Below are 14,257 nucleotides of genomic sequence, written 5' to 3'. Positions count from 1 at the left end.
GAATTTAGCAAGGTTTTCGGAGGAAGTAACAAGGGATGTCAATAAAGGGGAACCTGTAGATGTGCTTTATCTGGATTTCCAGAAGGTATTTCCCAAGGTGCCACATCAAAGGTTATTACACAAAATAAGAGCAGCAAATGAGCTGGGGTGAGGTGGACCCTGGTAACATTTTGGAGATTGAAACATCTGGTATCAGTGATGGTGTGGATATGGGGTCAGAAACTCATCTTGGGGTCAAATCTGACACGGAGAGTGTGCAGAGTGTGGTTCAGCCTCAGACAGTTCCCAGGGAGAGGGATGGACTCGGGAGTTAGGGAATTGAATTTCTAATGGTGACTGAAGACAATGGCTTTGGCCTTCCCAATTTTTAATTGGAGGAAAACCTTTCATCCAGTATTGGATGTGGGATAAGCAGTTTGATAATTTAGTAACAGTGGAGGAATGGAGAGGGATGGGGGTGAGGTAGAGCTGGGTGTTGTCAGTGTACTTGTGAAAACTAACACGGTGCTTTGGGATGATGTCACCTCGTGGCAGCTTGTAGATGGGAAGTAGGAGGGCCGAGGATAGATCCTTGGGGGACGCCGAGTACAAGGACTTTGGAGAGGTTAGGGAGATTGGAGATGTCTTCGAAATTTGCAAAGATGGTGGGGTCAAGTGTTCTGTTTAGGATGGGTGATGATGTTGCATTAAAGTGAGAAGGACAGAACCAAATGAGAGAGAACTGGAAACGTATCAACTAACATAGAGAGGTTGGATGGTCAACTGTTTTGTGTGAATGGAGTCAAGGGAACAGAAGTTGCGTCTGATGGACAATATAAGCTCAGAGGGAGAGAGAAGATTGGAGAGAAACTGGAGAAAGATCCGAATTCAGGGCTCAGACGAGGAGGAACTTTAGATGTAGTTTGGTCTGGTGGGTTAGTGGAAGGGAGGGAAGTAGCAGAGGCAGCTGATCAGATTGCCTCAATCTCAGTGACAAAGAAACCCCATGAACTCCATGTTGTCGGAGGTGAGGATGGATGAAACAGGGGGAGGGGGGACAACATTTCAAAAGGAAGAACTTTTGTTAGAAATATTTTAAAATACTTGATGCACATTGTTTCACGCAATGCTGATTTATTTGACTTTTACCTGTAATATTAACCCCTATTACTGAGCTGGAGTTTATTTACTGTTAAGGGCACGTCCAGAAAGGAAATTTGAGACATTTGTCCTCACAGTTTGTCTTTGCAATTTGTATAGCACAAGGAGAGGTTGAGAACTCCAGAAATGATGTACCCGACTACTTGTGATGGTTTCTTAGCAAAGAAAATGTTTATGATGGAATAGAAAAATAAATAAAATGGCTTCACACATCCCAATACTTTAAAGAGTTCCAAACAATCTTAATTTAACTACCTCAGAGCTAACCTTCCCCAATCTGTCCAGCAACGCCTTATAGATTTTAAGATCTATAAAATGCAGAAACCTTGTCCCAAACTTTGCCTTTACTCCAATTTGCTCGAGGTTAACCAGCAGTTAACTGGCTTTTCAAATCTGGCTTCCTTCACACAGCTTTCTGGGCTGAGATTCAAACAGTATCTTCACAGGTTTCAGGGGCTTTTTACAGTAACTTCATTTGAAGCCTACTTGCGACAATAAGCAATTTTTATTTCAGTATCCCCTTAACTACGTTCCATCCCTTTGATCTCGCCATCATTTTACCCAATTTCTTTCAAACAAATCTCTCCCAGAATTGATTAACATAATCCCTTTACTTTAACATTCATAATTTTAAAAAGTGAATTTACTTTATCCATACTTCATTCCTGACACCTTTCTTTCACACCTTGCATCTTTTGAATAACAACCACCCATTCACATCTGTTTCTGTTCTCTACCCAACCTGACTACATTGTTTCGGTAAACATCTGGTTTGAAGTCTAGCTGGGCTCGTTGACACATCAAACTCAGTTTAAATTCACACAGCTACTCTTTCTCCCACTGTAAGGACCACTCTCACACTTCACCAGTTACAAAAAATGATATTACACATAGAAAATAGTTCAATTTCTTGGATTCTTCTCACAAATTTTCTTGATAAAACATCAGGAGAATTCGACATTTATGAACAAGGTTCATTCCTGGATGTGGTTAACAGTAAAATATAATCACTAATTATTTGCAAACACACTGGTGACTTGTGAGGATGGACAACCGAGTGAATCCCTTCCCACACACGAAGCAGGGGAACGGTCTCTCCCCAGTGTGAACTCGCTGGTGTCTTTGCAGAGTGGATGACTGAGTGAATCCTTTCCCACACTTGGAGCAGGTGAATGGCCTCTCCCCAGTGTGAATTCGCTGGTGTACAATGAGTTCAGATAACTGCCTGAACCCAGTTCCACAGTCTGAGCACCTGAACGGTCTCTCATCAGTGTGAGCTCGCTGATGACGCATTAGGTTGAGGGAACTTTTATAGCACTTCCCACAGTCTACACATTTAAAAGGTCTCTCGTCCGTGTGAACCTGCTGGTGTTTCAACAGAGTGGAAGAATCAGTGAATCCCTTTCCACACTTGGAGCAGGTGAATGCCTCTCCCTAGTGTGAACACGCTGGTGTTGTTGCAGCCCTGATGATCGAGTGAATCCCTTCCCACACTCTGGGCAGGTGAATGACGTCTCCCCACTATGAACCCGCTGGTGTCTCAGCAGGTTGGATGACCAGGTGAATCCCTTCCCAGATGCTGGGCAGGTGAAAAGTCTCTCCCCAGTGTGACTGGGCTGATGGACTTCCAGCTCCGACAGGGATCTGAATCCCTGCTTACAGTCCCCACAATTTTCCGCACTGCCAGCATTGCCATTTTCTTGCATGTTAAAAATCAGATGATATTCAGATCCTGATGTGATGTTTGTTTTCAGTTTCCCAACTGCAAATCCTCCCCTTCGAACACCCTGTGAAATTGATTCAAAACAGAAAATAGGGAGTGAGAGAGAACCCACAAAAACACAAAGGCAGGTTGTGAAATTGAGCTGAATGCATCTGGTCATTTGTGGGGCCGGCACTGGGTACAAGTGACCATGAAAATTGCTGGATTGTCATAAAAAACCAACTGTTTCAGTGATGGCCTCAGGGAAGGCAACCTACCACCCGGTCTGGGCTATACACAGGATATGAACATGTGAAATAGGAGCAGGAGTAAACCATAAGCCCCATTGAGCCGCTCCAACATTCACGATGATCATGGCTGATCTTGGTTTAATCTCCAACTTCCTGCCCTCCTCCCCAAATCTTTTGATTCCCTGAAAATCTCTATATCTCTGGGCATGAAATTTCCATTTTAATCTTAATCGTGCTTCTTTAACTGAATTTGTTAAAGGCGCACTAGCAGCCCTGACCTCAATTAAAAAGTGATCACAAATGTGTTCCAAATGAATACCTGAGCCATGAGTAAATTAGCATAGAATGAATGAGTGTTCGCTTTGTTCAGTGATTGCCTGGATAAATGGGATTTGATTCATAGGGTACTCATGGTAGCACAGTGGTTAGCACTGTAGCTTCACAGCGCCAGGATCACCGTCTGTGCAGAGTCTGCACTTTCTCCCCGTGTTTGCGTGGGTTTTCTCCGGGTGCTCGTTTCCTCCCAAGTCCCGAAAGACGTGCTGTTAGGTAATTTGGACATTCTGAATTCTCTGTGTACCTGAACAGGCGCCGGAGTGTGGAGACTAGGGGATTTTCACAGTAACTTCATTGCAGTGTTAATGTAAGCCTACTTGTGACAATAAAGATTATTATTACACTGGCACCAGTAGTGACAAAAGAGAGTGTTTATACCATTGGGGTGACCTTCACTTGAACCACCCTGGAACTAGTGCCCGGGCGAATCACACAACCAGGGCTGCAGAGAGAGCTTTAAACCATTGGTGGGTGAGGAGAAATTTGGAAAGTTGATGAGACGGGACAAAGCAGTCGTGCAGGGTAGCAAGGCAGATAATGATCACCAGAATGTGACAGGAAGGGACAGAACGTAGAAATAGAAGATTTTATAAAATTCATTTATGGCTATTTAGCGTGGCCGATCTACCTACTCTGCACATATTTGTGTGTAGGGGTGAGACCCACGCTGACACGGGAAGAATGTGCAAACTCCACAGGCTGAGATCAAACCCGGGTCCTCGGCGCTACGAGGCAGCAGTGTCCTCCGGAGGTCAAATCTGACACCAAATTTGTGCAGAGAGCGTTTCAGCCTCAGACAGTTCCCATGGAGAGGGATGGACTCGGGAGTTCGGGAACGGAATTTCTAAGGTGACTGAAAACAATGGCCTTTGTCTTCCCAATTTTTAATTGGAAGAAATTTCTGCTCATCCAGTACCGGATGTGGGATAAGCAGTTTGATAATTTAGTAACAGTGGAGGAATGGAGAGGGATGGTGGTGAGGTAGAGCTGGGTGTTGTCAGTGTACATGTGAAAACTAACACGCTGCTTTTGGATGATGTCACCCAGTGGCAGCTTGTAGATGGGAAATAGGAGGGACCGAGGGTAGATCCTTGGGGGACACCAAGTACAAAGACTGTGGAGAGGAAAGGGAGTTTGGAGATGGAGCAGTAGTTTGCAAAGATGGGAGGGCCAAGTGTTTTTTTGGGATGCGTGATGACGGTGGATTTAACGCTGAGTCAGTACCAGCAGAGATAGAGAGCTCTTCACTACATCGGCTCACATGGAGAAGTTGGGATGGCAGCAGGTTATTGGAATTATCAGTGGAGCAGAAGGGGTGTCTCATGGACACGGTGAGTTCGACAGGAGAGAACATGGAGAAAGATGTAAGTTCAGAACTTGGACAAAAATGGATTGAGACAGTTTGGTCCAGTAGGTTAGTGGAGGAAAGCAGCAGAGGCAGCTGATCAGATTGTCTCAATCTTAGTGACAAAGAAGCTTCTCACAGTTGTTGTTGGAGGTGAGGATGGAGGAAACGGGGAGAAGGAGACCTTCAAAAGGAACTAACTTGTGTTAGCGATATTAAAAAGACACCACACACTTTGTTTAACACAAACTGATTTGACTTGATTTTTATTCAGAATTTAATTCCTTGTGACTGGATTAGAGTTTATGAACATCAGCAGCAACTGACCCCAATGAACATGTTCCAGTCCAGGATGTGATTAACAGCGAGCTCCAATCACTGAATTTACTTGTGAACTTTCTGGTGCATCAGCAGGTTGGATAACTGAGTGAATGAAATGAAATGAAAATGAAAATCGCTTATTGTCATGAGTAGGCTTCAATGAAGTTACTGTGAAAAGCCCCTAGTCGCCACATTCCGGCGCCTGTTCGGGGCTAAATCCCCTCCCACACTCAGAGCAGGTGAACGGTTTCTCTCCAGTGTGAACTCGCTGGTGTACAGTGAGGTCAGATGATCGCCTGAATCCACTTCCACAGTGAGGGCACCTGAACGGCCTCTCATCAGTGTGAACACGGTGATGAGATAGCAATTCCCCAGAACTTTTATAACACTTCTCACAGTCTGGACATTTAAATGGTCTCTCCCCAGTGTGAATTCGCTGGTGTCTCAGCAGATTGGAGGAATGAGCAAATCCTTTCCCACACTGCGAACAGGTGAATGGCCTCTCCCCAGCATGAATGTGTTGGTGTGTCTGCAAGTGGTATGAGTGTGTGAATCCCTTCCCGCACTCGAAGCAGGTGAACGGTCTCTCCCCAGTGTGAATGCGCTGATGGATTTTCAACTTGGACGGATAAGCAAATCCCTTCCCACAATCCCCACAATCCCAGGTTTTCCCCCGGTGTGACTGCATTTATGTTTCGAAAGGCCAGATGATCGACTGAAGCCTTGTCCACACACAGAGAACGCGAGGACGGTTTCTCCCCTCTGTGAACGGTGCATCTTCCTTCCATCTTCAAACTCCCATGATATTGATGTTACAAACGTTTTGGTGAGTGTAGATCATGACGTGATGTTTAGTTTGAATTTCCTGACTGAAGTTCCTTCACTTCTAATACTCTGCAAAATTGATTCAAAACAGAAAATAGGGAGTGAGAGAGAACGCACAAAAACACAAAGGCAGGGTGTGAAATTGAGCTGAATGAATCTGGACATTTGTGGGGCAGGCACTGGGAAAAGGTGACCACGAAAACTGCTGGGTTGTCATAAAAAACAACTGGTTCACTCACCTCTTTGGGAGGAGAGGGGGAGTGTATGAGAGAGGGGGAGTTGTGCGAGAAGGGGAGTATGTGAGGGCGCGAGTGAGCGAGAGGGCGCGAGTGAGCGAGAGGGCGCGAGTGAGCGAGAGGGCGCGAGTGAGCGAGAGGGCGCGAGTGAGCGAGAGGGCGCGAGTGAGCGAGAGGGCGCGAGTGAGCGAGAGGGCGCGAGTGAGCGAGAGGGCGCGAGTGAGCGAGAGGGCGCGAGTGAGCGAGAGGGCGCGAGTGAGCGAGAGGGCGCGAGTGAGCGAGAGGGCGCGAGTGAGCGAGAGGGCGCGAGTGAGCGAGAGGGCGCGAGTGAGCGAGAGGGCGCGAGTGAGCGAGAGGGCGCGAGTGAGCGAGAGGGCGCGAGTGAGCGAGAGGGCGCGAGTGAGCGAGAGGGCGCGAGTGAGCGAGAGGGCGCGAGTGAGCGAGAGGGCGCGAGTGAGCGAGAGGGCGCGAGTGAGCGAGAGGGCGCGAGTGAGCGAGAGGGCGCGAGTGAGCGAGAGGGCGCGAGTGAGCGAGAGGGCGCGAGTGAGCGAGAGGGCGCGAGTGAGCGAGAGGGCGCGAGTGAGCGAGAGGGCGCGAGTGAGCGAGAGGGCGCGAGTGAGCGAGAGGGCGCGAGTGAGCGAGAGGGCGCGAGTGAGAGAGAGGGCGCGAAAGAGAGAGAGGGCGCGAAAGAGAGAGAGGGCGCGAAAGAGAGAGAGGGCGCGAAAGAGAGAGAGGGCGCGAGAGAGAGAGAGGGCGCGAGAGAGAGAGAGAGAGGGCGCGAGAGAGAGAGAGGGCGCGAGAGAGAGAGAGGGCGCGAGAGAGAGAGAGGGCGCGAGAGAGAGAGAGGGCGCGAGAGAGAGAGAGCGCGCGAGAGAGAGAGAGGGCGCGAGAGAGAGAGAGGGCGCGAGAGAGAGAGAGGGCGCGAGAGAGAGAGAGAGGGCGCGAGAGAGAGAGAGAGGGCGCGAGAGAGAGAGAGAGGGCGCGAGAGAGAGAGAGAGGGCGCGAGAGAGAGAGGGCGCAAGAGAGAGGGTGCGAGAGAGCGAGAGGGCGCGGGACAGAGTGAGAGTCAGTGGGTGTGGGACAGAGAGCATTTGGGAGAGAGAGGTAGAGACAGAGAGAGGGAGTGTATGTGTGTGTGTGAGTGAGTGTGTGTAAACACAGTGAATGGTAATGAGCTGAAACGCAAACACTTGCATTCAAAGGACGATAATGTTCACTTCCTGATGAATCGAGTGAAGCTGTCACATTGTGATGTAAGAGTTTGTTCAAGGTTCCGGTCTGTAAATCCTCTTCTAATACCCTGAAAATGAAATTTAGAAAAGGTATCAATGTCAATTCAAAAATGGAATTCAGTAAATAAATTTGTGGTTTGGGTTTGTCGTGTGTAAATTCTCCCTTTCTAACTTCCTGTAAAAAGGAGTTTCCCAAATCCACCGTTGTGTGGGGTGGCACGGTGGCACAGCGATTAACACTGCTGCCTCACAGCACCAGGAACCTGGATTCAATTCTGGCCTTTTGGGTCACTGTCTGTGTGGGTCACTGTCTGCCTGTGTTTGCGTAGATTTGTTCGGGGTGCTCCAGTTTCCGCCCACAGTCCAAAGGTGGATTGGCCGTGTTAAATTGCCCCTTATGTCCAAAGATATGTTTGTTAGGTGGGGTTACGGGAACAGGGCGGGGGCTTAGGTAGGGTGTTCTTTCAGAGGATCTGTGCAGACTTGATGGGCTGAATGGCCTCCTTATGCACTGTCGGGATTCTATGATTGTCAGTCTAGGATAGAAATTCCCAACATTCCCTTCTCCTGCTCCCTAGTCCAGTTCATGCTCCCCGCTGCACTTAATTTTTTTTTATGAGTACCCAATTATTTATTTATGTATTTATTTATTTCCAATTAAGGAGCAATTACTGATACTGCGCAGCTTTAATCACAGCCTGGCCCCGCCCTTCATTCACTCCGATTGGTTGGAGGACCAGCTGCGCTTGGTCGGTCCTCTAGTCCCGCCACTCCTCTTCCTATTGGTCCGGAGCCGTTGCCGCTGTCAATCACCCGGGCATTGTGACAGTGACAGTTCCAGATGGTGAGAGCCGCCACAGGCTCAGGCTGATTGGACAATCATTTTTTGAAACTAACTTTAGAGTACCCAATTCACTTTTTCCAATTAAGGGACAATTTAGCGTGGTCAATCCACCTACCTTGAGGGTTTTTGTAAGGGCCACGAAGAATCCAGCACGAGTTTTAAGGATACAAAATAATAACGTTTATTTACTATAACAATATATACATAACAGGAGCAGTAACTTCCCTTGCTACCTTCACCTTCCTGCTGGTTCCTGAACTGGCCAGCTTATTTATACTAGGAGTTTCTCCGCCCCCCCTCATTGGGAAAGTTCATACTCCCATAGGATTGTGGGATAGTCATTAGTCCCCAGCCAATCGTAAGTAGGCAGGTTATAACATCCCTCCCCCCCAAAGTCCAAGGAATCCACCGAAGACCCTGGCGAAGGAAGGCGTCAAACTAGTTTGGCCGCAGGAGACCGCCCCTTCCGTGAAGAACGGCGCGGTTGTACATCCACGGCCTGTGGACCCGAGGATTCCCCCTCTGATGCATCCTGTGTCTCCATCTCGGAGTCAGAGTCTGCTTCCTCCGTCATGTCAGCGGCTCTATCTCCATTCGGTCCCGTAACGACCTGCGCAGGCTTCGAGTGAGGCACCAGTGGAAGATTTGGAGGACTACCTTCCCTTGTCTCTGGTCTTTGCGGCTGTTGAAATGAGCTCCGGGGGCGGGGAATGTTTTGAGGGGATGATCTTCTGGACCGGACGTGGTCTACATGTTTTCGCTGGAGACGACCCTGGGCTTGCACTTGGTAAGATATAGGGCCCGTTTGGCGAAAGATTACACCAGGAACCCATTGGGCACCACCAGCAAAATTCCGCACAAATACTGGGTCACCGGGCGCAAACTGCCGAATCGGACGATGCCGAGACAATCCCTGTCCCTGCCGTTCTTCTGTGCGGCGTACTTTTGCGCCAATGTCCGGGAAGACCATACTAAGGCGGGTGCGAAGTCTTCGGCCCATTAGGAGTTCTGCGGGAGCTACCCCAGTCACTGCATGGGGGGTGGTCCTGTACGTAAACAAAAAGCGAGCCAGTCCCGTGTCCATTGATCCGGAAGACTGCTTCTTTAGGCCGCTTTTGAATGTTTGCACTGCACGCTCTGCCAACCCATTTGAAGCCGAGTGGTAAGGTGCAGTGCGGATATGACGGATGCCGTTCATCTTTGTAAACCTAGCAAACTCCTCACTCGTGAATGAAGTGCCATTATCCGTGACCAGCACCTCGGGGAGGCCATACGTACTAAACGATAAACGCATCTTTTCAATTGTTGCGCAGGACGTTGTCCCCTGCATCTTATGCACCTCCAGCCATTTGGACTGGGCGTCAATTAGTAGAAGGAACATGGATTCCTGAAAAGGGCCTGCGAAATCTGCATGTAAGCGTGCCCAAGGCCACCCTGGCCATTCCCAGTGATGTAGGGGCGCGGCCGGCGGAAGCTTCTGATGCTCCTGGCAAATGGAGTAGTTTTGGGCCACCTTCTCAATGTCGGTGTCGAGGCCTGGCCACCAGACATAACTCCGGGCCAACATTTTCATCTTGGTCACGCCCGGATGCCCATTGTGCAAGTCTGTTAGTATCAGCTCCTGGCCTTTTTCCGGGACAATCACACGCGTCCCCCACAAGAGGATGCCGTCTTCCACACTGAATTCTGACACTTGGAGGAAAATGCCCGCAACTCGCCTGGGAGCTGTCTATGCTGCCCACCATACAGGACTATGTTCCGAACCTTTGACAGGACTGGCTCCGTCTGGGTCCACTCACGGATCTGTGATGCCGTGACAGGCAAGGTGTCCATAAAATTTAGGGTTGCAACCACCTCACCGGTCGTGGGGGTCGACATGGGGCCGGTCGATAAAGGCAATTGGCTCAGTGCGTCGGCATTTGCTATCTGCGTACCTGGTTTGTGCTCAGAGAATACTCATATGCAGCAAGCAACAAAGCCCAGCGCTGGATCCGTGCAGAAGCAATGGGCGGTATTGGCTTATCCTCTCTGAAGAGTCCCAGCAGGGGCTTATGATCACTCACGATAGTGAAATGGCGGTCGTACACATACTGGTGGAAGCGTTTCACCGCGAAAACCACTGCCAGGCCCTCCTTCTCGATCTGCGCGTACTTTTTCTCCGCTGCAGTCAATGTGCGGGAGGCGAAAGCTATCGGTCGCTCGGCCCCGTTCTCCATCTTGTGGGACAGGACAGCCCCAATACCATACGGGGATGCATCACATGTGACGAGCAAAGGCTTTCCCGGATCATAGTGGGTTAGTAACCCAGACGACGACAATTGTTGCTTTACCCGCCGGAAAGCGGTTTCTTGCGGCTGACCCCAAACCCAGGTGTGATTTTTCTTTAGCAGCAGGTGCAAGGGGGCCAGCGTAGTTGCCAGATTGGGGAGGAACTTCTCGTAATAGTTTACGAGACCGAGAAAAGAACGAAGATGCGACGTGTCAGTCGGGGTGGGGGCATGTTGAATTGCACGCACCTTCTCTGCGACGGGGTGCAGACCCTCGCGGTCCACCTGATAACCTAGGTAGACTACTTCTTTTGCCTGAAATACGCACTGTGGGACGTAAACGGACCCCAGCCTCCGAAAGGCGTTTAAGGACAGCCTCCAGATTTTCCAAATGCTCTTGCTCCGACGTCCCTGTAATCAACACGTCATCTAGGTAGACAGCCACATGTGGTAAACCTCTCAAAATGCCCTCCATAACACGTTGAAAAATTGCGCAGGCTGAGGATACTCCAAAGGGCAACCGTGTATATTCATACAGGCCCCGGTGTGTGTTAATTGTTACATATGGTCGGGAGGCAGGGTCCAGCTCCAACTGCAGGTAGGCGTGACTCATATCTAATTTTGTGAATGAGAGTCCACCTGGAAGTTTCGCGTAGAGATCCTCTATGCAAGGCATTGGGTATCGGTCGAGTCAGGAAACTGTATTCACTGTAAGTTTATAGTCGCCACACAAGCGAACTGTGGCATCTGGCTTTATTACTGGTACAATTGGTGCTGCCCAGTCAGCAAAACGGACGGGCCTGATAATACCCAAACTCTCCAAACGAGTGAGCTCCCCTTCTCGAGCAAAGCGTAAGGCACTGGGCGCGCCCAGAAATAGCGCGGCGTGGCTCCTGGTTCAACTTGGATACGGGCTACGGCCCCTTTTATTTTCCCCAAACCAGGCTGGAATACCTCTGGGTATCGTCCTAGCACCTCAGTCAACCCTCCAGGAACTGTTTGGAGGATGTGCTGCCATTGCAACCGCAAATGGCGCAACCAGTCCCGACCCAACAGGCTGGGCCCATGGCCACGCACTACGATAAGTGGGAAACGCCCCTCCTGGCGTCCATAGACAACAGGGGTCATTGTAGTTCCTGCAATGTCCAGTGGTTCCCCCGTGTAGGTGGCCAACCTGGCCTGTGAGTCAGTTAATGTAAGGGTCTGTATACCCTGCTTGATGTGGTCGATTGTCCTCTGGGCGATCACAGAGACCGCTGCGCCAGTATCCAACTCCATCTCCAGCGGGTGGCCATTGACCCGTACTGTCACCTTAATGGGGGCCACACGGGGAGCTGCCACACAATGCAGCTGCAGGCAGTCATCCTCCGTCTCCACGTCCTCAGGAGTGGTCGCCGCAGGTTTATCCACATGGAAGGTACGGCCTCTGGGCTGGTCCCAGTTCTGGCCCCTGGGCTGGTCCCAGTTTCGGTCGGAACGACGACGCCTCTGGCGTCCCCAGGACCGCCGTCCGCGACGGGGTCGGCGCCTACAAGTCTGACACGGACATGGCTCCTCATCCATTGGCTCTGGCGAAGGCTCCCTCTGGGGAGGAATGTCCGATGGCCACTGGCGTCGGTCCAGTCGTTGCCTCGCCCAAGGTACCGCAGGAGTGCGGGGGGACGTTTTTGGGCGGAAAGGGTTGCGCCCCAAGGCATGCACTTCCATTCCCAGTAGCTCCTGTACTCCTCGCTCTGCGCTCTCTCGGGACAAGACTATTTGTATTGCCTGTTGAAAAGTCAATGTTGGCTCCGCTAACAACTTTCTCTGGGTTGCTGCATTGTTAATACCGCAAACCAAACGGTCGCGTAACATTTCTGACAAGGTCTCACCATAGTCACAGTATTCCGCAATCCCGCGTAGCCTAGATATAAAAAAATAAAAATAAAAAAAAAAAAAAAAAAAATCGGCAAGGGATTCTCCAGGGGTCCTCTCAGCGGTATTAAACCGGTAACGCTGGACTATCGTGGACGTGGTTGGGTTAAAGTGTTGCCCCACTATATTCACAAGTTCGTCAAATGTTTTGGTGTCCGGCGCAGCTGGGTACGTAAGGCTCCTAATCACTCCAAACGTATGCGGCCCGCAGGCGGTGAGCAATATGACCACCTGGCGCTCGTTTTCAGTGATATTGTTTGCCCGGAAATAGTAACGCATCCGTCGTGTGTACTGGTTCCAGCTTTCCAGCGCAGCATCAAAAACATCCAAACGTCCGTACAGAGGCATGGTATAATAGAAAACAACTTCCAACCTGTATCCAACAAAAATCCAGGGAGGTGGCTTCAGCAGTGTAGACAGCTATTCACTTTTACCTTCATCGCCAGTTTTGTAAGGGCCACGAAGAATCCGCCTCGAGTTTTAAGGATACAAAATAATAACGTTTATTTACTATAACAATATATACATAACAGTAGCAGTAAGTTCCCTTGCTACCTTCTCCTTCCTGCTGGTTCCTGAACTGGCCAGCTTATTTATACTAGGAGTTTCTCCGCCCCCCTCATTGGGGAAGTTCATACTCCCATAGGATTGTGGGATAGTCATTAGTCCCCAGCCAATCGTAAGTAGGCAGGTTATAACAAGGGTGAAACCCACGCAGACACAGAGATAATTTGCAAACTCCACACGGACAGTGACCCAGGGACAAGATTCAAACCCGGGTCCTCAGTGCCGTAGTCCCAGTGCTATCCACTGTATTGCCCTCTCCACTCTTATACTTTGCCCCTCGTCGTCATCAGCAGTCGCTCATTTGAGGATGACGTCTACTCAGGGTCTTGAGTTTTTGCCATGGGTGGACAGAACCACAGATCTTGAGACCATCAGGTATTGGGATCGGAAGAGCAGGATGTATTTCCCTTTTTTTCCATCAATCCACCACCCCATCATTCAGACATTGGGACTCAAAGGGTGGTATAGTTTGGACAAGTTGTCTCCATTCTGAACAATGGGTAACAAGCTCCAAAGATGGCGATCACGCATGCGCCATGGTGCACACTCAATCCAATAAAGATGGCGGCCGTTAATTCAGGCTGAAAATGAGTGGATTCAGCTCCGCTCAGGACAATCTGGGTCCGGTACACTCTTGTCAGAGTTTAATGACTCACACAATGTGGTTACGCAGCGTTTCCGACCTTCCCCGCGGTCTCACGCAATACAAATTATGTATGCAAAGAAGAAGCAGCCGCTCTCCATCGCCATTACTGATACTGCGCATGCTTCAATATCAGCTGGTCCCGCCCCTCATTCACTCCGATTGGTTGGAGGACCAGCCCCGCTCGATCGGGCCTCCAGTCCTGCCCCTCCTCTTCCTATTGGTCCGGAGCCGCTGTCAATCACCCGGGCATTGTGACAGTTCCAGATGGTGACAGCCGCCTCAGGCTCAGGCTGACTCGCCGATTGTCCAATAATGTTTTTAAAAATAACTTTCGACTACGTGGCCAATCCCCCTACCCTGCACATCTTTGGGTTGTGGGGCAAAACCCACGCAAACACAGGGAGAATGTGCAAACTCCGCATGGACAGTGACCCAGAGCCAGGATGGGACCTGGGACCTCAGCACCGTGAGGCAGCAGAGCTAACCACTGTGCCACCGTGCTCCTTGAGTCTCCAATAATAACAGTGAGAGTCTCAGTAACAATAATAATGGAGATGGGGCCCAGAGGAGAAACAGCAAAGGATTCACTCAATTTGAGAGCAACTAACACTGTCTGTTCCCCTAACAAGTC

General features: G+C 49.9%; 1 protein-coding gene across 1 annotated transcript; it reads right to left on the bottom strand.

Moving 5' to 3' along the window:
• Positions 1-1,175: 1,175 nt before the first annotated feature.
• On the bottom strand, positions 1,176-13,751 carry LOC140419555 (uncharacterized). Its single transcript, XM_072503448.1, is given in 4 exon segments — positions 1,176-2,567; positions 2,570-2,927; positions 7,351-7,456; positions 13,637-13,751. Coding segments are annotated over 4 exon segments (987 nt in total). The 5' UTR covers positions 13,747-13,751; the 3' UTR covers positions 1,176-2,154.
• Positions 13,752-14,257: the final 506 nt, after the last annotated feature.

This window comes from Scyliorhinus torazame, chromosome 5 (genome assembly GCF_047496885.1).
Source record: "Scyliorhinus torazame isolate Kashiwa2021f chromosome 5, sScyTor2.1, whole genome shotgun sequence".
NCBI classification, from domain to species: domain Eukaryota; kingdom Metazoa; phylum Chordata; class Chondrichthyes; order Carcharhiniformes; family Scyliorhinidae; genus Scyliorhinus; species Scyliorhinus torazame.
The sequence above is the reverse complement of the archived record's forward strand: the minus strand, read 5'-3'. Positions and strand labels throughout refer to the sequence as shown.